This window comes from Crocodylus porosus, unplaced genomic scaffold, assembly GCF_001723895.1.
Source record: "Crocodylus porosus isolate Cpor-Errol unplaced genomic scaffold, CroPor_comp1, whole genome shotgun sequence".
Taxonomy (NCBI): domain Eukaryota; kingdom Metazoa; phylum Chordata; order Crocodylia; family Crocodylidae; genus Crocodylus; species Crocodylus porosus.
This window is the reverse complement of record NW_017728943.1, coordinates 113,128,083-113,152,787: the sequence shown is the minus strand read 5'-3', so window position 1 is coordinate 113,152,787 and position 24,705 is coordinate 113,128,083. Positions and strand designations below refer to the sequence as shown.

At 44.2% G+C, this 24,705-nt stretch overlaps 1 protein-coding gene across 2 annotated transcripts in view; it reads left to right on the top strand.

Moving 5' to 3' along the window:
• TULP4 (tubby like protein 4) overlaps positions 1 to 16,209 on the top strand; it is a 237,071-nt gene extending 220,862 nt beyond the window's left edge. The window contains exons 13-15 of one of the 2 annotated variants that reach the window (XM_019550023.1): positions 861 to 1,004; positions 6,179 to 8,784; positions 11,273 to 16,209. In XM_019550023.1, coding sequence (XP_019405568.1) covers positions 861 to 1,004; positions 6,179 to 8,784; positions 11,273 to 11,389 — 2,867 coding nt within the window. In that variant the 3' untranslated portion in view covers positions 11,390 to 16,209. Of the gene's footprint in view, positions 1 to 860; positions 1,005 to 1,507; positions 1,570 to 6,178; positions 8,785 to 11,272 lie in introns of those variants that run through there. The other variant, XM_019550024.1, reaches the window with a different exon arrangement.
• The last annotated feature ends 8,496 nt before the right edge of the window (positions 16,210 to 24,705 follow it).

Sequence of the window (24,705 nt, the reverse complement as noted above, 5' to 3'; positions counted from 1 at the left end):
AGCAAGTGGGAAGATGCAGGGAGCCGCACTTTGCAGCCTGGCTTGTCCCCTCCACTCCTCCCACACTCTTAGGCCAGCAGGAGGGGGCACAGGGGTGGTCACCAACATGTGAAACCCTGCAGGAACAGCCTCAGCAGTGGAGGCTGCCCTTGCCCCTTGAGATACAGACCAGCAGTTGGAAGGGACAGAGCATGGAAAGAGCAGGGCACAGCTCTCTCTCACTCTCTCTCTCCCTGCCTGTCTCTCCCCCTCTCCCTTCCTCCTTCCTTCCTTCCTTCTCATTAACAGTGTATCTCAGCACTGGTGTGATTTCCTTTGGCAGGAGAATGGAGTATTCAGTATATTCAAATGTTTTGAATATATCTATGTCTATCTGTCAGTCTTATATCTACAGATGTAGGTATATTTTCACATATATACATATGTTCACACACACACACACACACACACACACACACACACACACACACACACACACACACCCCTTTTCAGGTGTCAGAGTGAAGTGTCCCACCAATTTTAATCCAGAATTAAACTGTTCTCCAGGTATCAGAAGTCTGGGAAACACTGCTCTATACAGCATGTAGCAGTGCTTCAGCTTCTGGTTAAGGATGAGTAACTAAAGAAAAGAATCCCAGAAGGCCTCCAGGTAGCAAGGACCTGCTTCTAAACTGTTTCTGCTGCCATGCATTGCATGGTGGCCTAATCAAGAATAGACCATGCATGTATTTATTTTACAGTAATGTCACATAAAAGCAATTATATTCCCCCCTTTGTTTTTTTTATGGACTCCCCTTTATTCTCTCTTCTTGTTGCCTCCCTCTATGTAATATTATTTTTCCTGTTTTACTCTTGCCTAGTTATATATAAAACCAGCTTACTGCACCTCCAGCCCAGGCAGATGACTATTTATCTCCCAGAAGTGCGGAAAATATCTATGGACTACATTAACCTGCCCGTCTTCAATCCCAATGTGTTCAGTGAAGATGAAGATGATTTACCAGGTGAGGTTGAATTCAATATCTGCAGTCCCCTGGGCTTGGTGAGTTTGTGGACAGACCCCCCTCTTCCCTCCAATATAGACAAAGCAAAATTCCTCACTCTGAGTCCCCCTTTTGGACATATCTTATGATTTTGGTAGGATTGAAGTAATTAGGATTCTTTAGGCTTGTTTTTTTTTAAACCTATAGTAATGTTGGAGAGTTGTATCTATAGGTTAGAATTAAAGTTCACAGACAGCTCACCACCCTCTATTAAATCCTGTAAGACTTCTCCACAGAGTGAAGCCCTTTATACCTCTTGTCAGACCCGTTCTTGTAACCTGACAGCAGCTGTACGCAGAACTGCTGTGCTGTATGCTTAGGCTTGAGAAAAGGTGACCATCCCAGTGCCATACAGACTTGGCTTCCTTTGGGAAATGCAATGCATTCATTCCAGTTCTTATTTGTGATTGTTACTGCACAGAGACAGGAATACTTCAGTAGCCTCTTTTTAATTTTGCCATCAGGGAGGATATTTGCCTACTTGCTCAGCTCAGACATGAGACTAGTGGGAGACCCCAACAATATGGTGAGCATTGAGGATGAGACATCGCAAGTGAACATGACAAATGACAGCAAGTAGAAGCACCAGGCTGTAACAAGACATGTAAAGAAAATGGATGGTGCAGTAGCAAAGAAGTTAAATGAATTTATATATATTATGTTGTTGGTGCAGAGGGCAACAGAGACATTGTTGTCATGTTCCATTGGAATCCACTGTGTTGTCTTCTTGGGACTTCAAATTTATTTCAGGAGGAAGGTGTGGGAGAAAGTCGAGAAACTGCAGCGAGTGAGGGGTGGGGAGGGAGATGTGCTGAGCACAGGAGAGTGGGGGTATAGGGTTCAGCAGAATCTTACCTGATGTTGATCATGGCTGTAAAAGCCTTATTTTGGCAGTGGCTGTGAAATGGTTAACACAGTAACAGTTGGTGCAAGGGGAATCCTGCTTCTGGTCTGCCCAGCTGGAACTAACAGCTGCTGGGTTAACCAGTGAATGCTGAGCCCAGCCTCTGACTATCATGTCAGTGTCCCCCCTGTCTCTATTCTGCCCCCACCTTTACTCCATGGTCAGCATCCAGGGCTCCATGGTGGCCTACCCCTTGATTTGCTACTGCAGTAAGGGCTCAATCCAAAATACAGTAAGGCTTCTATTGACTTAAGTGGGATTCTGGATCAAGCCATAAGGCCCTGCTCTGCTAAAGCACTTGGACCTTGGGCTTTAACCATTAAAATAGTCCCTAGGACTTCAACAGAAAAAAAGTGCATGTTTAAAATGAAGTCCGTAGTCTAACACTCTGCTGAACTGAGGCCTAATTCAAGCCTAGATTATATTCAGGTCCAGGCTCCAAACAGGAAAAAGTAAAAAGCAATAGAGATATGTCTGTCGTATTTGAAAATTCTCAAAACCAGATATTTCCTAACATGGATCCTGAGTCACAGAAAGATATTCATGGCCCTTGCTAATATTTGGATTGTCTTGGATCCATTTTACCTACTCGTTTTACATTAGAGGTGCTGAAAAGGGTGCTGTGAATTATAGACTGTTGCAGCATAGCTCAGTGCTAGGGATAATAGCAAAAGGTTAATTTAAGGAAAGTGCTGAGCTGTATTTGGGAAACTGTAGCTTAGTTCAATCAGAGCATTGTGACATGTCAGAGCTCTGAAAAAAACTAGTAGAAGAAGAGGGCAGAGTGATTCTTCTAACAGTCGTTTTTCCTCTTGTCCACTCCTCCCTCTTCCTTCAAATTCCTCCTGAAAACTCATTTCTGACCTAACATTTACAAATATTTTCAATAAAGAAATGTAGACAGTCCGTTTTTCTGGACTGTTTATTAAGAAAAATAAATAGCCATGAATTAAGGGCAGGGAGGGGAAATGAGAAAATCTTGATAGGAAATACAGCCACTATGAAAAAAAACCTCTTGGATTGTGGAAAAGTTAATAGTTTTGTAGCCCAGGACCAGGTGCTGTTGAATATATTAATAGATGATTTGGAAAGGAAATTAATAGTGAATTGACTTAATTTTTCAGATTATGCAAAGAAAGAACTCGATTAGAAAAAATGGAGAAAAAAATCCTGCTGGCGATATTGGGCTATACAGTGGCAAATACAGTTTTATTCGGGAAAGTGTAAAGTACCTATAACAACAAGACTTGAAGTATGTTCAGGCTAAGATAACAATGAAATCCCATGCATCCAGGCATTAACTGCTAATGCAGGGATATCACGAGGACTGTGTGGTGAGCCTGGCATGTATGGTATCACACAGGTGACTATAGTTTTGCCTTATAGTTTGTTTAAGCTTTCTACCTCCCTCTGTGGCAAGCTGGCAAAACTGCTGTGAAAATTAACAAGGCCTGCCATAAAAATCTATGTGTTTATTCTTCCCTTTGATGGCTGGTGTTGATGGAAAAGCTAATCTTATTAGTGGTAAAGTTATGTCAGCTGTGTAGGGTGGCAGACTTTTGCAGAGCTGATCAAAATAATTAGTTATGGACTGTGATTGGAGGATTTCAGACTACATGAACCAATGGTCTGTTTTAGCCTAGCCCATTTCAAGTTTCCATGGAAGTCATACTTTCCAGTTACCATGGACATGATGGCAGTAGATTTGGCTGCTGCACAATTCCCAGTTCAAATTCACCTTTCTTCAAGTCCTTTAAGTAAGGAAATGCAATCAGTACATTTCTGTTAGATTCTGAGCCTTTTCTCTCGCCCTGCCTGTTTAGGTCAGGCATTGCCAAGGATCAGACCTGTGCTACACTTTTGGTGCAGAAATATTTTCATTCTCAGAAGATGAAGTTTGGAAAGGTCTTTGTGGATCACATCATGGCTTGACATCCTTTCTGATTGCAGTAGTGAAGAAATTAGTCCTTCATCCCGTTGTTTTCCTGGGTAGGAGTCTACAAGAGATGAAAAGGATGTTCCTAAGGTGGCCTTCTTTTCCACTGAACCCATCCCAGCCAAGGTCACCAATGACCTCCCCATTGTGATTTGTCAGCTGCTTTTTGTATTATAGACCAGGGATGCCCAGCCCACAGGCCAGATCCAGCCCCCAGCATTGTGTCATTTGTCCTGCAGTGTTCCCCATGGGTCTGAACATTTGGTGGGGGGAGAGTGGTAGCACCACTCCTCTGCTGCCAAATTTCCCAACCTCTGGGGAGCCCCACGGGCCATACAGTGTGGCCGTATGTGCTGGATCAGGTGCACAGGGCAGTGCAGGGCCCAATCCTGGCATGGGGTTGGGTGCAGGGCCCAATCCTGGCATAGGGTTGGGTGAAGGCAGCACGTGGCCCCAAGGCCTGATCCCAGCATGCAGGGCTAGGTGGGGGATCCAGCTGCACAAGCCTGGGGGTAGGGGTGCAGGACCCAGAACCCGATCTTGATCTGCCAGGATTGGCAGACTCTGTGGAGCCCCAGGCCTGATCCAGGCATGCAGGCCACGCAGAGGCATGCAGGGCCCAATCCGACCCATGGACCAACTCTGCAACACTCTTCTGGCCTGCAGGGAAAAGGATAGAGCGCTACTTCTTTATGCCACTCTCTCCTCTACCAGGTTGCTTTGGTTCAGTGGCTCCTCAGCTCCCTGTGGCTATGTGTGTGGCACTACACAATGGTATTAGCTGTTTTGGGTATTCATATGTCACTAGCACAGCTAGACTGCTCCTGGAATCTGAGCTGGCCCAGTTAGAGCTAACTGGGGCGTCCCTGCATGGTAGTGCAAGATATATAGACTTGTCTTCATTCTTTTGATGTCTCTCCTGGCCCTGGACCCTCTCCTTCGTGCAGACTTCATTTGTTCCCCTGCTTTCAGCTACACATCAATTTTGTGGCTGCTTTTGAAATATACCTCTCTGTCTCTAACTTCTCCCTATATACCCAGTTTTGTACTGTGAGGTCCTGTTTGGGCATTTTTCTGTAGAATGTACTGCTGCTAATTCAGGGTTAATCCCCAGCTTCCCAGGACAGACTTGTAGCTGATGTAATTCAGTATTGCTCTACTGAAATCCTATGGATAATAACGATTTACTCCAGAGATGCTGGCCCCTGGATATTTCATCCTGACTTCCCCCCATCTTCTCCTCCTAGTCTCCATTGCCAACTCTTCAGTCCTTGCTGTCTTCTCTGGTTATAAATCTTAGTGTCGTTTTTGACCAAGTCCTCCTTGTTTTTTCCATTGCCACACTGAGACTGTTTTGGGAATATTGCTGCCATTTGTAGTGGGAGCAGGATGAAGTCCTGTGTCCCGTTGCTGCTTTCTGTGTCATGTCTCAAAGATCTTTTCTTTCCTTGCTATACTCAAGGTTTGGTCAGCTTTCATGGAAACTGTTGCAACCTTCTCCCCTCAACCTCTGCATTTCCCCTTTCCCAGTTCCAGTCTGTTCCAAGGGTTGATGTTAACGTTGTCTTCCTGGCAGCCTCACCTCACTGTGAGCCCATTCCCTGACTTCCTGCCTGTTACTGCATTACCTTCAAGTTCCATGCTATCACCTTCAAGATCTTGCAGTTTCTAGCTCCCTTCCATCCCACCCACTAGCTGTTTAGGGTCCTCCCCATTCCTTTGCATTACTGTTCTCTTTGTCACCTACCCCCAAGTCTCGTACACACGGAAATATCTCATTGTTCTCATTCTCTCTCTCTCCCTCTCCTTCGCCCTTCTCCTCCTCCAAATGCCTCTTGAAACCTACCCATTCCATGAATCCTCCTCTTTACTAATAATTCTCCCAACTTTCTCTTCCCTGAACTGTCACACTGCGCTTGTCACCTGCTGCGCTAGATGCAGAAAATGTGTCTTGCTGTAGGTGGGGAAAGTGCCATGTACACCTGTGGTGCTTTGCAAAGCACTAATCCAGCAAAATCGTTAAGGTCATGTATAGTCCCATTGACTTTAACCTGGGGCTATACACATGTTGAAAGTTAAACCTCTGTTTAAGAGCTTGGCTGAATCAGGGCCATAGCTGATGTTGTGAAAAGGGGTAAATAATAACAGTAGTGTTTCATGGCTTATACAAATTCCCAATTGCAAATATAAATCAGGCAATAATGTTACAAGACATGGCAAATGAATCTAATACTTCCCCTTCTTTGTTTTAAATGGCAGCAGCCTCTAATACCTGCTTATGATTTTTCATTGCAGTAACTGGAACCTCTGGAGTCCCTGAGAACAACCCTCCCTGCACTGTGAATATCCCTATTGCGCCTATTCACAGCTCAGCCCAGGCAATGTCACCAACTCAGAGCATTGGGCTGGTCCAATCCTTGTTGGCCAATCAGAATGTGCAGTTGGATGTCTTGACCAATCAGACAACAGCCGTGGGGACCTCAGACCACACAAGTGAGAACACAGTGCAGTACCCAGTCCCCAGCAGGTACTCCAACCCAGGACAGGTGATTTTTGGAGGAGTGGAAATGGGCCGCATCATCCAGGCACCACCTCCACTTCCCCTGCCATCACAGGGTGCAATACAGATGGCTATGATGGACCACAGAGAAGGAGACAGAGATCACGAACATCTCCAGAAGGCAAAAACTTTACGGCCAGTTCAGCAGCTGGTGGAAGGAGATGCTGTTGTCTTCAGCACTGCTCAAGAAATACAGCTGAACAAGATGAACCCACCCCCTCCATACCCTGGGACCATACCAGCAGCACCCACCACTGCACCTCCTCCCCCACCCATTCCTCCTCCTCAGCCACCGGTGGATCTCTGCCTGAAGAAGGGGGATTTTTCCCTGTACCCAGCAGGACATTATCAGACCCCTCTTGGCTATGAGCGAATAACAACGTTTGATAGCAGTGGGAATGTCGAAGAGGTGTGCCGGCCTCGGACAAGGATGCTATGCGCGCAGAACACTTACACCTTGCCTGGTCCTGGCAGCTCTGCCACGCTGAGGATTACAGCAGCGGAGAAGAAGATGCAGCAGCCCTGCACCAGTGCGACTTTGAACAGGCTCACTGTTCCCCGCTACTCTGTCCCAACTGGGGACCCACCACCTTACCCGGAGATTTCTGGCCAGCTCTCACAGGGCCGTAGCCTCACCCAGAGGCTGGACAGCAGTCTTATCCATGCTACTTTGCGGAGGAACAGCAGAGAGGCAGCTCTGAAAATGGCCCAGTTGGTCGACAATCAAAGAGCCACTTTGCAACTTCCCCCCAAGCCCAAGAACAATGTTGTAACAGCACAGTACCAGCAGAGGGCACCAACAGCTTTATACACCTGTAGCCAGTGCAGCAATGGCAGCGGCAGTAACAGCAGCCCCAACCCAAATAGTGGTGGTGCTGGGAGCCTCAGCAGTGCCAATACTAGCAACATCACTAGTAGCATTAACAGTATGAGGCCTGACTTAAGTGCAGCAAGTGGCTCCCAGCACAGCTCTATCATTGCTCACTCCATCAGCACTTCTCCCTTGGCCTCCCAGTCCTCCTACAACTTGCTGAGCCCTCCTGACAGTTCTCGTGACCGGACAGATTATATCAACTCTGCCTTCACAGAGGATGAGGCATTGGCTCAGCACTGCCCTGTGGAGAAATCGATAAGGCACGTGCCCGTTGCCTTGACAGAGGCTGCCATTGTTGTAAAGCGGCCACCCCCGTACCAGTGGGACCCCATGGTAAATGAGGACATATGGGTTCCTCAAGAAAGGACAGCTCAGAGTTCAGTGCCCAACCCTCTTAAGCCTGCTCCTCTAATAATTGGTCAGGCTCAGCATCTGGACATGTCTCGAGTGCCATTTGTTTCCCCTAAGTCTCCAACCAGTCCCACTGCCACTTTCCAGACGAGTTATGGAGTTGGAGTACCTTACCCAGGAAGCTACGGTGCCCCTCCTCTTCAGGGAATGCAGCCCCCCTGCTCCCCCAAAGAAGCTCTGGCCCCAACGCAATTTGCACAACAGGAGCCAGCTGTCGTGCTTCAGCCAGGTTATCCATCTAACCTCTCTTATTGCCCCCTGCCACCCATGTACCCAGGCGGTAGCACTTGCTCTAGTTTACAGCTTCCACCAGTAGCCTTGCACCCATGGAATTCCTACAGCGCATGCCCACCTGTACCTAATGCCCAAGGCACGTTGCCCCCTAAGCCACTCCTTGTGGTGGAGAAACCGGTTATGTCTCCACCACCAGCAGAGCTTCAGGGTCATGTGGGTACAGAAGTAATGGTGGAGACAGCGGACACCTTCCAGGAGGTGCTCTCATTGACAGAAAGCCCTGTCCCTCAAAGGACAGACAAGTTTGGGAAGAAGAACCGGAAACGCCTGGATAGTCGAGCTGAGGAAGGAAATGTGCAGGCTATCACAGAGGGCAAGGTCAAAAAGGAGGCGAGGACACTGACCGACTTCAACTCTCTAATATCCAGCCCCAGGCTGGGCAGGGAGAAGAAGAAAGTCAAGAGCCAGAAGGACCAACTGAAGTCAAAGAAGTTGAACAAGACAAATGAGTTTCAGGACAGCTCAGAGAGTGAGCCAGAGCTTTTTATCAGTGGAGATGAGCTGATGAACCAGAGCCAGGGCAGCAAAAAGGGGTGGAAAACCAAAAGGAATATGAGGACAGCCAGTGAGCTGGATGAATTCAAGTGCCGGAAGGCCAATGAGAAGGAGGATGGAAGGCTGGGCAGCCAGGGCTTCGTGTACGTAATGGCCAACAAGCAGCCCTTGTGGAACGAGGCCACCCAAGTATACCAACTGGACTTTGGAGGGCGGGTGACCCAGGAGTCTGCAAAAAACTTCCAGATTGAGCTGGAAGGACGACAGGTAGGAGGATAATGACAACTGCAGTAACAAGCTGCAGGAGGGCGGGCAGCATGGAAGCCTGTGTCAGAGAAGCTGTTTTGCTTCATGGCCACTGGGCCTCTGGCTTGCATGAGCCTTGCTGCTTTTGGAGAAACTTGCTATGCAACAAGCTTGTTCACGGCTGGTGATCAGAGGTCTGCCAGTAGAGATGGGGGGGGTGAGGTTCAGCAGTAAACGCAGGAAAACATACTGTTATCCTGTTTCGGTCAGATACAGGGAAATGCCTTTATTCATCTTAGGACAACTCACTAATAGAGAGTTACTATAGAGAGTTAGCTACTGTATTTGCTAGATCCCAGGATTAAATTTTTAAACCACATTTAAGTGGGGGAAAAGCACCTTGTCTTGGAATTGAATATGGGGTAGTGGGGCAGCAGGTGGTTGCTGTGGCACTGACCCCGACCTACTGCTGCCTGCCTACCTCCAGCTGCCTCGCTCTCCTACCCCCACAGCCTCAGACCCTCACGTGCCTGCTGCCTTTCCCTCCATCTCTTCCTTCCCCACAGCTTCTGCTCACCCACCATCTCCCTCCCCCACCCCTCTGTAGCCTTGGCCTCCCTGTCACTGCTGTGGGGCCAGTCTGGGGCTGTGCTGTATGCCCCAGGATGGAGTGAAAATGAAGCCTACTGGTGTTGTAGCAAGGGTTAGTGGGGAGGACGGGGGACAGGTGGGGTGGTAGAGGTTGTAGCAGTAGGGGGAGATGGGAAAGAGGGAGCGGGAAGTACAAGACTGCAGGGGGCAGAGGCAGTGGGGGGGCAGGCATAAGGGGGGCAAGTGGTGGGGGGACAAACAGCCGGGGGCAAGATGTTTGATTTCCCCTCCCAACTGCCCCCATACTGCCTGCTTATGCATACCCCTGTACCACCTCCCTTCCACCTGCTCCCCCACTGCCTACTTCCCCACTGTGTCCCCTACTTCCTCTCCACCTCCCACCCCCTAAAACCTGCCACCACACCACCTGTCTCCCCTACCACCTGCCCATCCTACCATCTGCCCCTCCTATTGCCTGCCCTCCTGCCACTGATTTCCCTGCTGCAGTGGTGAGGGGAACAAATTTAAGACAGTCTTACATTCTATACATGGAAAATTTTAAAAATGTATACATTTTCCATGTCTAGAATCAAATTATTGGGAGGTTGTCTTAAAATTCAGGGTCATCTTGGATTTGGGTAAATATGGTAATTAATTCAACTAATTCATGAGTTAAGGCAGGAAAGAAACCAAAATTTTTGGCTGTTAATGCTGCAACTGGTAATGCTTAAAGTTATTAATGGCTGATGATAGGTGGTCTGTAGCAGCATTGGTGAATCCCAGCAACTGTTTCAGAGTTTTGTCCTCATTCACACTCTTGTTCTAATACACAGGATATCTGGGAGTTTAATGGTAGAAGGGACTGTGTTGATGGTATAGTCCGGTGGTGCTCAACCTTTTGGCCCTGTGGGCTAGATAAGTGATGTGGGGCTGGTCCACAGGATGGATTGAGGCCTGGGAGCTGGCAGTGCACCTCCATGCCCTGTGTGCCTGGATTGGGCCCTGGGAGCCCAGCATTGCCACCTCCCACACACCTCGTGCTGGGATTGGGCCCTGGGGCCTGGTGCCACCCCTCACCCCTACCTTTTGTCCTGGGATCAGACACTAGCTGGGATGTGCGGCTGTTTAAAACTATCCTGCTCCCCTGGAGAAGTTGACCTGGCACTCTTGAGACTGTCTTGTAGCTTGACCCACAGAAGTCAGGAACCTGCATGTTTGAGTGGGGTGTGGTTTCATTCAGAAGTGGTCCCCTCCCCAAATCAAATGAGGCACTGCTCCACCTCATCCACAGAAACAGTCGCTCACAGGCTCTTTCTCTGTATAGTTCAGTTATCCCACATCCTCAACAACCTTAGACACCCAGGTGCCCTCCTTCTCATGACAACTCTCTCCTCGGCCCAAGAATGAAGGGCACTGCCTGATAGGATGCTCACAAATAGATCTTCTCTTCCCACAGTCCTGCTCAGAGGCTGTGCTGAGGCAGGGGACTGAGTTTAGAGGGAAACATGGGCAGGCAAAGACAGGGCCGGTGGCAGTACAAATTGTATTTCCTTCTGGCCTTATGACAAGTAGTATGCAGAGGCAATGCCTCAGAGCTCTGCATCCATTGTTGTGACCGGATGGAGACTTTGGCCAGAGTTCACAAGGAGCTTGAAAGGCCACTGGGGCCAGGAGCTATAGAGATCAAGGAGCCTCCTTACAGATAGATGGCTTTTCTTGACTTAATTGTATATGCCAGAGGCCCATGTGGATCCGCCAGGTTGGGGGGCAGGGGATTCAGTAGAAACAAAGTACTATTTAATCTAAGTGAGGATATGGTGATCTTGCTCTTTTCCAAGTTAATTCTCTACATCTCCCACCTTTTAACTTGTTGTCTCTTGTTTTCTTCTTCTTCTTTCTGCCTTTATCCCCTCCCCAGGTAATGCAGTTTGGAAGGATTGATGGCAACGCTTACATTTTGGACTTTCAGTATCCGTTTTCTGCAGTGCAGGCCTTTGCAGTTGCTTTGGCAAATGTGACTCAGCGCCTCAAATGAAATGAGCAGAGACTGGAGAGAGGAAAATGTAATGAAACCTTTTCATACGGCCAAAACCAGAAGACGTCAGGGTGGCCTGTGTTAGGTGCACGGTGGTGCCTGGAAATAAAGAAGGCAGTGAAACTGGAAAAGTCTCTTGGTGCCCCACAAAAAGGGCATTAACTTTAATCAATATTGGGGTGATGGGTGGGGGTTGTTTTGTTTGGTTGTTTTGTTTTTTTCTTAAACATCATGCTGGGGTTTCAGAAAGAGCAAAGGGTTGAGAGCCGTTCAGTGTTATATCCGGAAATGTGGCTTTTGGCTTGTTGTGGTGGTTCTGCCGTGTTTGCTGCAATAGCTGACGTAAGCTCATAGGGGGATTAAAAAAGACTGCTCTTTTTGATAGACTGCCTTACACCATGCTGTTCTTTTTAAAACAGGGAACATAACTTTTTTCCTGGTCCAGTTTGTACTACTATTACATCAATGATAGCAGCAAAAAAAAAAAAAAAGAAAAAAGAAAAGAAGCTATAATACTTGAAGACACGTGTTTCTTCTCTGATCTCTGATAATAGCTGAGCACCACAGGTACCAAGGAGGTTTATGTAGGTCAATGTTTAATTTATTAATAACAATGTATTATTCAGAAGAGAAACTAATCTTTTCCCATTGGGTGGTTTCAAAACCCACTGCATCAAAAAAGTGATGTCTGCTCGTTTTGTGTGCTGTTACTTGGGATAAACGTGCGTGATTAGGTGATGGAAAATAGGGAAGGATTGAATTATGAGGTGTGCATCTGTATTTGTATTGAACAACAGTATTCTTCACCTTGGACTATAGTTGGGTGAGGTACACAGTGTGGCCTGGGGGGATCTCCTGCAGACTGGGGCTTCACCTGAACCTCACGTAAATATGTTTACACTCTAAGAACAAAATCTTTAACATAAATCAAATGTGGCAAGTGAGTAAAATTCTTTTAAATCTGTGTTTAGATTTCCACAGTTTCACAGCATTATAGCAATGTTTGAATTGGGAAGGAGACACACATATATGGCAGGTTAGGGGACTGCTTACCACAGCTGGTTGGAAGAGGGAAGAAAAGAAGAAAGCGTTGAAGATGACCATCCCTCCTGGTGCCCTGCTGTTTAAGTATTTGCATTATCAAGTGTAGTCTGTGAGCACTTAACACTCTGAGGCAAAATGGGATGCCAAAGTATGTATAGAATAGATGGGAATAAGGGATTTTTTTTTATTCAGCTGTATACAGTCACGTGACTATTCCTAACTGCAGATCTCTCTACTATAAGTCAAAACCCATGGTACTGCAAGGGAGTTGCTTTACTAGAGAGAGGTTCTGTTTCATGAATTTAATGCTCTTTCTCTACCTGTTTAATGCTCTTTCTCTGCTGTTTTGTCCTTTAATATGTCTTGATTTGGAAGTGCTTCCCTGGTAATACCTGAAAGCCCTAATCATTCATTAAATAAATTTCACATTAAAATCACAAAATGTGACATTACCTGTTACCAGGAAACTCTTTGTGTTTTTCAAACAAAGCTCAGTCATACATCAGGAGAAAAAATGATACAGTGCCATTTTTTAAAATATCTATAAAGGTCAGATAGACTTTATGAGGCTTGGTTCATTGTAGGGAACGCATCATGTAACACAGGGGAACCTGGTGTGGAAAGGGTCCTGCTCCAGGGGGGCTTTGAAACCAGCACAGTCCCTGCAAGAGGGTAAGGCTGGTTTTGACAAAAGTACCCAAGGATTAAGATCTTTACCCAGGCATCTCCAGCAGCTTGACCCAGAAAGCCCCACCAGCAAGAGGCCACTTCTCTTCTCTCATGGGAAGGATGATTGCTTCACCTGGGTGCTCAACAGCCCCTGCTTTTATGTGGGGAGTAGATCAAGTCCAATATTTCCCTTGGCATTTAACAGAGTAGGCTGTTCTACTTACTTTTACAAATTAGGTTTTATTGAAATTCCATCAATGTTCTGCATATAGTTGCATTACAAAGGAGTCCCCTTCATCTCTGAATTTACTGATGGCATATTGGAGTGACAGCTTCAAGGATGAGTAGGAATGGGAGAGGTCATGGAGGGAAACAAGGGGCTTGGTCCTGCTCACTCTGAAATCAGTGGGACTTTTGTCATTGACTTGGAAGCAGGGATCAGGGCCAATGTCTGTATAGAGTTAGGTGCTGTGAAAACAATACGCCCAATCCTCACTCACATGACTTCAGTGGCACTGCTTGTAGGAGAAGAGTGATGGGTTTGACCCACTTGCCCTTCTAAACAGCATTCCTCATAGCACCAGCTAATCCCATCAGCCAAACACAGGCAGTGCTAGGATGCAGAGAAGCATGCACTGAACATCTTGAGGCCAAAAGCATATTACTTCCTTCCTAGAGGAGGAGAGTTCAGGGAATATTCGTTCTAAAGGGACATTGTCAACCAGTTTTTGGCCAAGAATTTATATTTCATAAAGCAGTGTGTTTGTGTTCATGATCATGTCTCCATGTGTAGGAGTACTTGCTTAACAAGGCCAGTCTCAACAGAAGTATTTTAATAGCACTGCTTTCTTTATCTTTCCAGGCAAGTTTGAACAATTTGATTATGTACATTCATTTGATCAATTTTATTATGATCCAGATTAACAGCAGCATCACACTTATGTAGGCAAACCAGAAAATGAAGTAAATTAAACCAAAAGAAAAAGCTGCCAGTCTAATCTCATTTTGCCAAACTGTGATTGTTTCGTCCTGGTAGCGCTTACACTATGGCAGGTGCTTTTCATACAGAGGAGGAAGTCCTATCCCTGCTCCCCCCAAAAAGCACAAGAGAAAAAAAATTTTAATGGTAAGAAGTTATCTACAAAATTCTTTCTGTGATAAACTTATGTAGTAAAGCGTTGTCTTTTTAAAAAGAGGTTGACAGTGTCCCTTTAAACCATGAGTTCCAAGGCATAAAAACTCCCTAGTTGTAGGGACACACTTCTGCCCTTGTTCAACATATATTTTGTTCTGAAGTCAGTGGGTGATGTATGCATATAGCTGAGAGTACAAATTTTGAAGACAGTGTGTCATAATGATAGTTCTCTATTGTTTTCTCTTTGCTCATTGAGATACAATTTAAGAAACAACTTTAAAAGCCCCTCCAAGTAGTATTTTCACAATTTCATTCTGAAGATTGCTGTTCCATTCATCCAAAACAGTACTTTCACATTTTATATTTAAGTGTTTTTTTCTGTAGATAACTGTAAGTTCTTCTAGGAAGAATGTAGCAGAGTGTTCCGAATTATCGAATTCTTTTATACATACAGTAGTTTCTAGTAGTTCAATATGGTTTTCAAAGCTTTTTTTTTTTTAGTTGTGCAATAATTGTTACAGCCTGGGGAGTTTGTTGTGGGGCAGGGGGGTTTTTTGATTGGTGCATTGGTTTAATTTAATTTTTTTTAGGGGGGGTTGATTTATTTTTTAAAGATAATTTAATGCAGATTTCCTGTTAATGTCCAAGAGAGAAATTATTTATCTTGCTTAATGTAATAAGTGATTTAGGGATAATTTTATTACTATGTACCAGTGAGTTAAACACACTTTCTTATTTATATGAAAAAAGCATCTTTGTAATGAATTGTTTGCTAGCAGTATGTTTTCTGCAAGAAATTGTTTAAGAATGTGTATAGGAAGACTTTTTAATTTTTTTTTTGCTGGACAATGTGCAACAATTTATAATGCAGGCACACATTTTGTTTATTAAGCAGTTGAAAACAGTAGGTTTGTTGGGGATTATGTAGACTGACTCTACTGTGTAGATGATTTCTTTGGGACCTGCAGAAACCTGTCCTCTACACTGCTTTTTTTCCTGTTATGTTTCTAATTGTCTCTTTCAGTCACGGATATAGTTTAAAAACACAAAGCGTGGCTGGCTTTATCTTTTCTTACTGCTATGCTTGGTTTTGGGGCATAGCATTAGGAGGGCTTGTGTAATGAAAAAGCAAATAAAAGGGTATATCTCGCTCAGTTTGTACAACATTTCTCTGCGCAGAGGGCCAGCACAGTTTAATTCCTTCTGAAGGGGCTAGATTCCTTCCTGTTGCCAAACTGCTCTAGTTACAACCTTCTGATTCCAAGGGCTAGTCTGTGCTGACCTCAGCCCCGATAGTGGTTAGAGCGGCTACAGTGAATCCTTCAGGGAAAGAGAGGCAGAGGGGAGTACTGTTCCCATCATGCCTTCCGTTTCCAACAGCACTCATCCTGCTTCAAGAGGAAAAGGCATCTGGTGCAGGAGCTGACTGTCCCATTGGATGGCCAGATTATTGAGAACCCGACTCATGTAAACGTAGTTTATCTCAGTCATAAAATGATATCTGCATCTTCTGTGGGTCCTCTCTAGAGTGGAGAATTTCACCCTGAGAACCAGCAATACCTTACAGCAGTAGTGCTGTGTTTCTAGTATACTAGAAATGAATATGGGAGGAAGGATGGATGGGAGGGAGAAAAATAATAAGGTCAAGTTAATAATTTCACCAAGCAGGCAATAGCAGTGTAGTCAAAATGATCTTATGCACTAGTTCCTTTATATGTGCACAAGAGGCCACCCTAGATAAACTCTGTCTTATACAACCCACCTGAAAGCCCTCCTCATAACTTGAGAATCCAGTTTTGTTTTGGTAAAGACAGCCCCGGTTGGCAGTCAGGCTCTTAGACTGCGTCCGGATGAGTGCGGCCGTGCAGTATGTGGCGCCACATACTGCACATTCAGCTGTTCTCTGTGCTGTAAGGTAGAAGCACAGGGGGGTTTTCTGATCCTTGGATATACAGGGGGCAGAAAAACCCACACAAAAAAAAGCAGAGCAGTATATGCGGGGGCAGCATGCACTGCTCAAAACTGAAGGCTGACTGGCCAGAGCTATGCTCCAGTTGCTGGCCAAGCTCCAAGCAGCAGCACTGCTGCTACTGCAGCCCTAGGAGGCCCCCAGGACTCCTGATAAGGCTGCTGGAGCCAGTCCAGCGCTCACCCCAGCCTTCTCTACCCCACCCGGCGTAACCTGTTGTGCACCAGAGGGTTTGTGGCACAGGCATACCTGGGGACAACTAGCAGCATCACAAGGTAGAACCAAATGTCCATGCTCATATGGACACAGCCTTAGAGTGGATCCCTATATGCAAAGCCGTGTGCTTATAGCATCACAGGTAGCCGTGGCACAAATTTGTGCTGTTGCTTTGTGCCCCAGTGCATGGCCCTGCATGTGTGCACACAGCAAATTGTCTGGGGTAGGGGAGGCTGGGACCAGCACCAATGCTGACCCCAGCAGTATTACCTGGCGCCCTGGTGCAACAAGGGTGCAGATCCATCACCATGGAGCGTGGCTGGCATCCAGAGCATTGCTCTGGATGGCCAGCCCTCTGTTTGTTCCAGCACGTACTATTGGCTCATGCTTTGCACCGCTCTTTTCCCAGAGTTTTTTGTTACTGGGTTTTGTCAGTAGCAAATTTTGCAGTGCAGCACACATTTTGATATTCCCTACATGCAGTTTGTGGTGCCACAAACTACACATCCCTGAACATGGGGACCTGCCCTTAGGCTCCAAACAGTTTGAGTGCAGTTATTTCTGCAGTGTAACTGTTATATTTGGGTAGCCAATGAGAATATTGCAACATCTCCCTCAGAATGGGTGAATGTATGAGGAACAAGTTTGAATAAAGAAACAAGGGGAAAATTTGGCTTTTACTAGCTTTAAAGAAAGTATATGTCTGTTCCACAGTTAATTGCACTGGAAAGCAAGGGCTCATCTCTGCAGGGCTCTCACTACTCTGCACTGGCAGTCAAGAGCAATCACAAGCATTAGAGCATGTTTGACATGCTAGCTAAGGGCTGAGCTCTAATTTCACTTATACAGGTGTAAATTAAGAGTAATTCAATTGAAGCCAATAATCACTCCTGATTTACAGCAGTGTAAGAACATGGGCAGATGCCTACCTACAGCATTCCTAAAGGGGAGGGGTAAGCTTCCTGCTTGGGAGTGTATGTCAGCTGACCTGTGTAACCGTTTTATCTGCTGTTAACCCACTAAGTGAAACTCAGTAGTGGTAATTTAATCCCAGGTCATTTGGGCAAGGTGCTCCTATTTAACTTCTACTCACCATGGGTTAGGAGCAGTTAGTGAAGTAGTGCAGATTCAGCTGAACTTTGGTAAATCTTTCCAACTTTTTTCAGGGATATAAGTGCTTGATCTGTCCAAGCCTTAAGCGAGATTAAATCTGGCTCAAATTATGCATTTCTTTATTTGTACAGATATAAAATAGGGATTGAGATAGCAAAACTGCAAACTATTAACTCCAGAGACACTGCACGTTTCTTCTAAAATTTCCAAAACAAAGCCAGGAATTAAATACTAGTGCCACTGACTTAAATTGGAGTTTTGCCGTTTATTTTAATGAATTTAGGATGCCACCACAGGAAAATGGGTTATATTTATTACAGGTCAGTATAATGATTGGACCAGTGCCAGGGGAAACCTTTTACAGGTTTGACGAAACAAAAAAAATAAGGTTGGCGTGGTAGCTAATTTTTTTTTAGTGTTTAGGCTTGGATCCTTCAAGAGGATGGACCAGCAAGGACTTGAATGCCAACATAGGGTTCTGCTGGCTTCAGTAGTATTTTGTAATTCTGCATAGGTAAAGTGGGCTGCAGTCGCGGGTCTTTTTGCAGGATTAGACCCTACGTGCATCATGGAATGTATACAGTTTTATCACCCTCCCCTAATAACAGGATAAAAAAGGAAACCAACTTGAGATGATATTTGACAAATTTACACAAAAACACAGTTCTGTACAGAAGCTTAACAATTAAAAATATCTCATTCCAACTCTTAAGCATTGCACATTGAACGAGATCTCTAAAGGCATTTTAGGAAAAAGTGCTTCGGGATTATGGCAGTGGGAGGGGTTGTTCGTATTTGTGGAAATAAGAATTTAAGGCAAGATCAGGAATTGAGTACAAGGAAAAAGGAGGAGTCACTGAAGCAATTTTTGTTGCTAAAATTAAACCCTGCAACTCTATGCTTTTGATTCTATTGGTGGATTTCTGCTAGCAGATTCCTAGGCCTGAATGGAGCAAGTCACATGGACACAGGAGTCTGCTCGTGCAGATCTACTTGTAAAATTTGGACCACAGTGAATTTGTGGGACTAAAAAAATCTCAAGTACATTCAGAGTGTGTACTGAAAAATTGGGTGTATGATGTTAGACAGATTTAAAGACTGTGTAATATTTCTAATCATTGCTCTCTGCTTTATGTACACTCCAAATTTAAAAACAAAATCCAATACAGGCATTTTGAATCCTAATAAAGTTGTGTACATATTGAATATTTACGTTGCTGGCCAGATGAATGGTTGGTTCAAATAATACGTGTTAAGATTAAAAATAGTAATAAACTGAGAGAGACATTTTTCTACAATGTGCAGATGATTGAGTTCCTAGTATTTCATTAAAATAGTACTCAGCTTGTAATTCTCATCTGTCTATGTTGTTTCAAGTTACTTGTTGGTAAAAATTTGTAGTTTTCCCTTCTTTTGTTTGCTTAGTCTGTGTTTTGCCTTTTGCTTCCTTTTATTTCCCCCCCCCTTTGCCTTTTTTCTCTTTCCTGTGTGTGTGTTGGGGGGGGTGTTAAAGATCTTGTTGTTTATTGTAGATACAAAATATATAGTGTCGTGGAATAGCATGGGGGTGCACTTGATTGAAAAAGGCACTGTAGTATTTCTTGAAAAAGTAATTTTTTTTGCATTTGTTTATAAATGCATTATTTTGGTACTGTAACTTTGGACATTATTTCTGAATTTATAACAACCTTTTTTTTGCTTGGTTTTTTTTTAAGAAGTGTGCAGGCATGCTGGTGCGTAGATTGCTAGCTAAACGTACCCAGCATGTTCTTTTCAAGCCTTTGGAAAAATTGGTACACTGCCCGTGTACTTATACATACCTATGCTATTTTTAAAATGTCTTTTGAAAAATTTTGGGTTTTTTAAATATGTTGTTCAGGACCAGGCTTTTGTTGTAATTACAAACCTACCCTGATCTGCCTCTTCTTTTACGTATCTTATGTAATAGATTTTGCAGGAGGTGCCTAGAAAGCATTAATGGTTTCCCTTTAATAATGTGGTTTCTCCAAAGTCTTTACTGTCTACATGATTGAGAGGTGGACTGATTGCCCTATTTTTCCTTGATGATTTGGAGTTGTAAGAGTTGTCCAGCTGTTGCTTAATAAAATTTTGCAGACTAGAAAATCCATGACTTGCTTATTGAACTCACCTTCTGATTCATCATCTTGAATGCTTTTAAAACAGGTAACAAATCCTAACTGGACACACTGGCATAGTCAACAGCCAGCTCTATTCATCATTTACGCTCTTCAGCAATTGCTTCTTTGGCCTGTACTTGCCCTGAGTGCACTGATACCTTCCTATTATACTAGCTGTCATTCTTATATGGGGATAAAAGGCAAAAAAATGTTACTAAGACATTCTGCCGATTTTGGCCATCAACCAGTTCAAACACTGTTTTGTCTTTGCTTCCTCATCTTCATAGACAATGTTATTAGAAATGGATGTTTGTTTTGACATTGCCACTGATGCACTGGAAACTTAATGTTATCTCGAAGATAGAACTGGGATTGACCTTTAAATCCAGTTGCTTGCTTTTTCAGGCAATGATTGACAAAAGCAATCCCCAAAATCACCACTTCACAAACCTTCGACCACAGCTACCAGAAAGAGCATCCAAAACACCAACAGTATCCTATATACAACATGCCATAGGTAAAAGCTGGGGACCAAAGGACATTTCCAGTCCCTTGCCATGTAATAATAGGGAAGTAGTTGGTTCATATTTGCTTAGAAGATCCTAGGGATAGGGTGATGCCCCACATTACAAAGGAAGGCAAAACCCCCTACAGGCTGTGTCCAACAAGCATGGCCATGGCACCATGTACTTTACATTCAGTTGTTCTCCGTGCTTCAAGAGAACAGCATTGAAGGGTTTTTGTCCAGGGATCAAAAAAACCCACAGAAAAAAAACAGCAGTGCATGCAGGGGCAGTGCGTGCTGCTCAAAACCGGAGCTGGGCCAGCTGGAGCCACACTGTGGCTGCTGGCCAGGTTCTGCGCAGCAGAATTTCTGGTGCTGGAACCCCGGGAGGCCCCAGCTTCCCTTACTGTCCCCAGGGTAAATTGCCGTGTGCCAGGGCATGCATGGCATGGGCATTCCCCAGGGACAACTAGTGGCAGTGCAAGGTGTGCTGCCACTAGTTGTCCCCAGGGAACCAAACATTCACATCGCGTGTGGATGTAACCACAATCCTCGCCAATCTGATTTAGGGGAAAAGTCCTGCCTAACCGCAAATATAACACTGATTGGAAGAGCAAGATTCTCTAGTCAGGAACTTCTGGATTTCTAGTACTGGCAGGAGTTTCAATACACTGCAGTCAAAAACCCACCAGCCTTAGGTGCAACCAACATTCCAGTGCTTCAGAGGAAGGCATGCAAACTTCCCAAAAGCCAGTAGCATTCACAAGGAGAAAGAAAAGAATCCCTGACCACTACCATCTTTATTGAAGAAATAAAATACTATGATGGCTGGCAGCAATTCTGTTTCCTTTCACTAAAAAATGATTATGGGCAAAACAGGAGGTAGCAAAGTAGATTTTATGCCTTGTACTGGCATTTATGAAAACAAATTTAACTTGAACTGCTGTATGAAGTAGAAAGGGGCACATTTTTATAAATCTTCTCACTTGTAGTTCATCATCCACTGCACAGGGCCTACCTCATCACCAGTTTCTGAAGAATGGTTTTAATGCTTTGAGCCGTTATGGTTGCAAAGGTAACTTTGATTCAATTGTGACCTGCTGCAGTGTTTCTTGCTGGGTCTGCAGGTGCCTTTAGTATAATTGCTGCTGCAGTTTTTCTGAGAATGAGTGAGTACTAATGAAAAGACTAGTCTCTTTCAACCAGGCTGCTCAGACCAGGTGTGCTCACCTTTGAAAGTGACAGGAATTAGGTCACTTTCACCCTGGAAAACCTACTGACAACAAAGAAGGTAGTCAGAAAAGTATGTGTAGAGAGGAAGAAGACCTGAAATTGGAAGGCGGGAGTTGAAATGCTTCCTAGCTAGGCTGGCAACTTGGGAAAAAGAAAATGAAAGCGTCTCCATTAGCAGTCAGATGTATGTAAGGCAATTTGAAATTCATCAAGGACTCATTAGCCAGAAGCTGACCAAAAAAAAATAAATTGGTGTTTGTGGAAAGGTGCTACAGTCCTAGCACCTTTCCCCTTTCCATCAAATGAGAAAGAAGAACTCTTATCTGGACCCTTCATTTGTATCCATTTGTGGCTCTCTGATAATTATTGCCATCAACAGGGATCCTGATTTTGTCTAATACCCCCCCAATTTTCAGATTAAAAAAAGTTTCCCCAAATCCATATTTTTCTGTGATTAAAATGAAACATCATTAATATATATGTGTCTATATATTAGTGGTGTTTCATTTTAATCACAGAAAAATTTGGATTTTAGGTTACTTTTAATCCAAAAATTGGGGAATTTTTTTTTAAATCAGAGAAAACCAGGATCCCTGGTCATCAATGGTGGTATTGTCTGACCTATCTAACTGTGCAAATAGAACCCCTCACATTTGGTGCCCTGTGTTTGTCACCTGATGAAGAGATTGTTGTAGGGTGATGTCTTTGCACTAAGAGGTCAGAATGACTGTAGCAAATGGTGAGGGAACAGAATTTGGATGCAGTGTCTTCCAGCAGGGAATGCAAGTCCCACAGCTGTAGTAAGCTTGCATTTGTGTTTAAGTACTTAATATGTAGACTAAACTCAAAAAGAATTCATTTCTATATCAAATATTGTTACTATGTGTTCATCAGCTTATGCATTGTATGTCAATGTGGCAGCGTCTTTGCTAAGATCATTGTTAACAGTGAAATGGGAATGGGAAACCTGCCCTTACCCTTAAATACTGTTCCTTATACAGTACCCCAATGTGCTATCAGTCTGCAAGCTTAATGGGACAGGCTGAGGAGCTAAATAATTGCCTTGTTGTAGAGGGAGTTGTCAGGTGTTGTAAAAAGAAGGTCAGAGCAGTTTTTACCAGTTGAAGTTCATCTTAGACCTTTCATCCAGTTCTTCATCCATTACAATTGTGTGTTCTGTATTTCTCATTTTCTCTTTTGTTCACAGGAGGCGTGGTTTCCCATCCGTTTTTTTTAGTTTGATCAAAGGGAAGCCTTTTCATCCTTGGGGGATGTTTTATGGTGTTGCATCCCCTGTTATTTTTATCCTTTCTAACCTCTCCACATTTCCTTCTCCTCACAGAGAACTGACACAGAACTTCTATTTTAAACACTGCAAGTAAGATGTCTTTGTTCTCCTCCTGCCTGGTAGCTTTCTTTGTAGATGGCTTTTCTTTCTCCAAACAAAGGTATTTCCTTCATTGTACTAGCTATGGTAGAATTACTATCTTCCTTTAGCTCTGCCCATTCTGCTGTATGACTCTTTTTATCTCAAAATCTTCTGTTGTTTTTGTAAACTAAAATGAATATTTATCTTGGAAAAGAGGCAGCCACAATTTCAGTAAATGAATTAGCTACAGAAACAGGTTGCACTAAAGGCAATTGGCTGCATACACACATTCCAGTGATCTGAGAGAATTCTCTTAGGTTTGTTCTCCTGGTAGAAAACCTTATTCAGAGATCCTTGATCTGACATTAAAATGTTTAGCATCTGAAATGTAGAGATCTTGCAGTGCTGATACAGGGCAGCCCTGATTTACTGGCCCAAACTGCTCAGGGTCAGCCTGTCTCCCTGCAGCATAGTATGCGATTGTAAAGGAGGCATGTTCTGCTCCTTGCTCACCTGGACTACTACAGTCCAGCCCAAACAACGCCCTGTGTGCTGGGGCAAGGGAGTGGGGGAGCAGAAAAACACCCTGGGATGCTGAAGGATTGTGCTATGGCTTCTGTGAAAAGAGAATATTATACAGACATTCAGTGTCCCAGGAAAAAAACTCTCCTGGGAGTAACTTAACCCTGTGTGTTCCCAGGTGATTCTTTTCCAGGAGCAGCCATTTTTGCTCTGAGAAAAAATCTTCAACAATTGTACACTCATGGTTTCTTCTGGGAGAGCAGTGACACTCTCAAGAGAAACTGAATGTCTGTACATGGCTATGGAAGGGACAGTATTTGACATCTTTTTGCATCAGGTGGAAGTGCTCAGCTAAAAGTGCAAATTATAGTTTGTCTTCTGAACTGACCTTTCTGTTTCATAAGCAAATCTACTCTTTGAAGAAAATATGTACGTATTTCAACATATTTCTGGGCTGAACCTAGCTGTGAACAAGTACTGATCACAGGCATGCTTCCTTTGAGAATCACACAGCACTGAGACTACTGGGCAAATGAACCAGAGCTCATTCCCTAGTGCCTCTTGACAAGTATCTTCTAACTCAGTAAAGCTTAGGACTTCTGCAATGCTACCTGTCAGATTCAGAGTCAAATATGTTCTGTGTTTTGGTCATTGATTATTGTAGTCCTTTCCTGTCATTCTTCCAGCATTCTTCCTATTTGCCTTGGGTTTCCCCTCACTCCACCCCCCATATAACTGTCAAGCGATAAGAAAATACTAAAAAGTGCATGTACCCATGCTTGTACAGTAATGGTTAGTAACTTCTTGTCTGGCCTGGGAGACTTGCAGAAGGTATAGAAGTCTTACTGTTGTCAGCAGCTAAGGAGAGTCTCCATAGGAGCCTGTGTTTTAGGAGTCAGAATAGTCTCTGTCCTGACTAATACTTGAGATGTGTGTTGTCTTACTGTTGCGAACTGTGTTTTCATACTGTATCTGTGTTATATTCTGTTAAGAGACAAAGAAACAAGAGGAATCTTGGAATCAAAGCTGCTTAAAAGAACACTAATAGTAAATGAAATCAGAGCCTTTGGATCTTCTCAATAAGCTCCTAATACCAGTTTTTAACATTGCTGTTCAGAAACCTATGGGCAGCAATGAATTGACCCTAAATTGTATCCATTCACTTTAGTGCTGCTTGGGAAAGTTAGCGTGGCAGAGAGAGAGAATGTGTTTAGGCCTGGGTTCTTCAAGAGGATAGACCAGCTTCTGGAGAGCCATTCTAATTAAAATGCTGTAGTGTCATGTGTATTGAGCCCCAACCTATTTAAAAACAGCTGTGGGACATTTTAACTAATGATCAGGGAGCAGCAGGGCAGGCCCTACAAGGAGAGGCTACAGGACCTGAACCTGTTCAGCCTCCACAA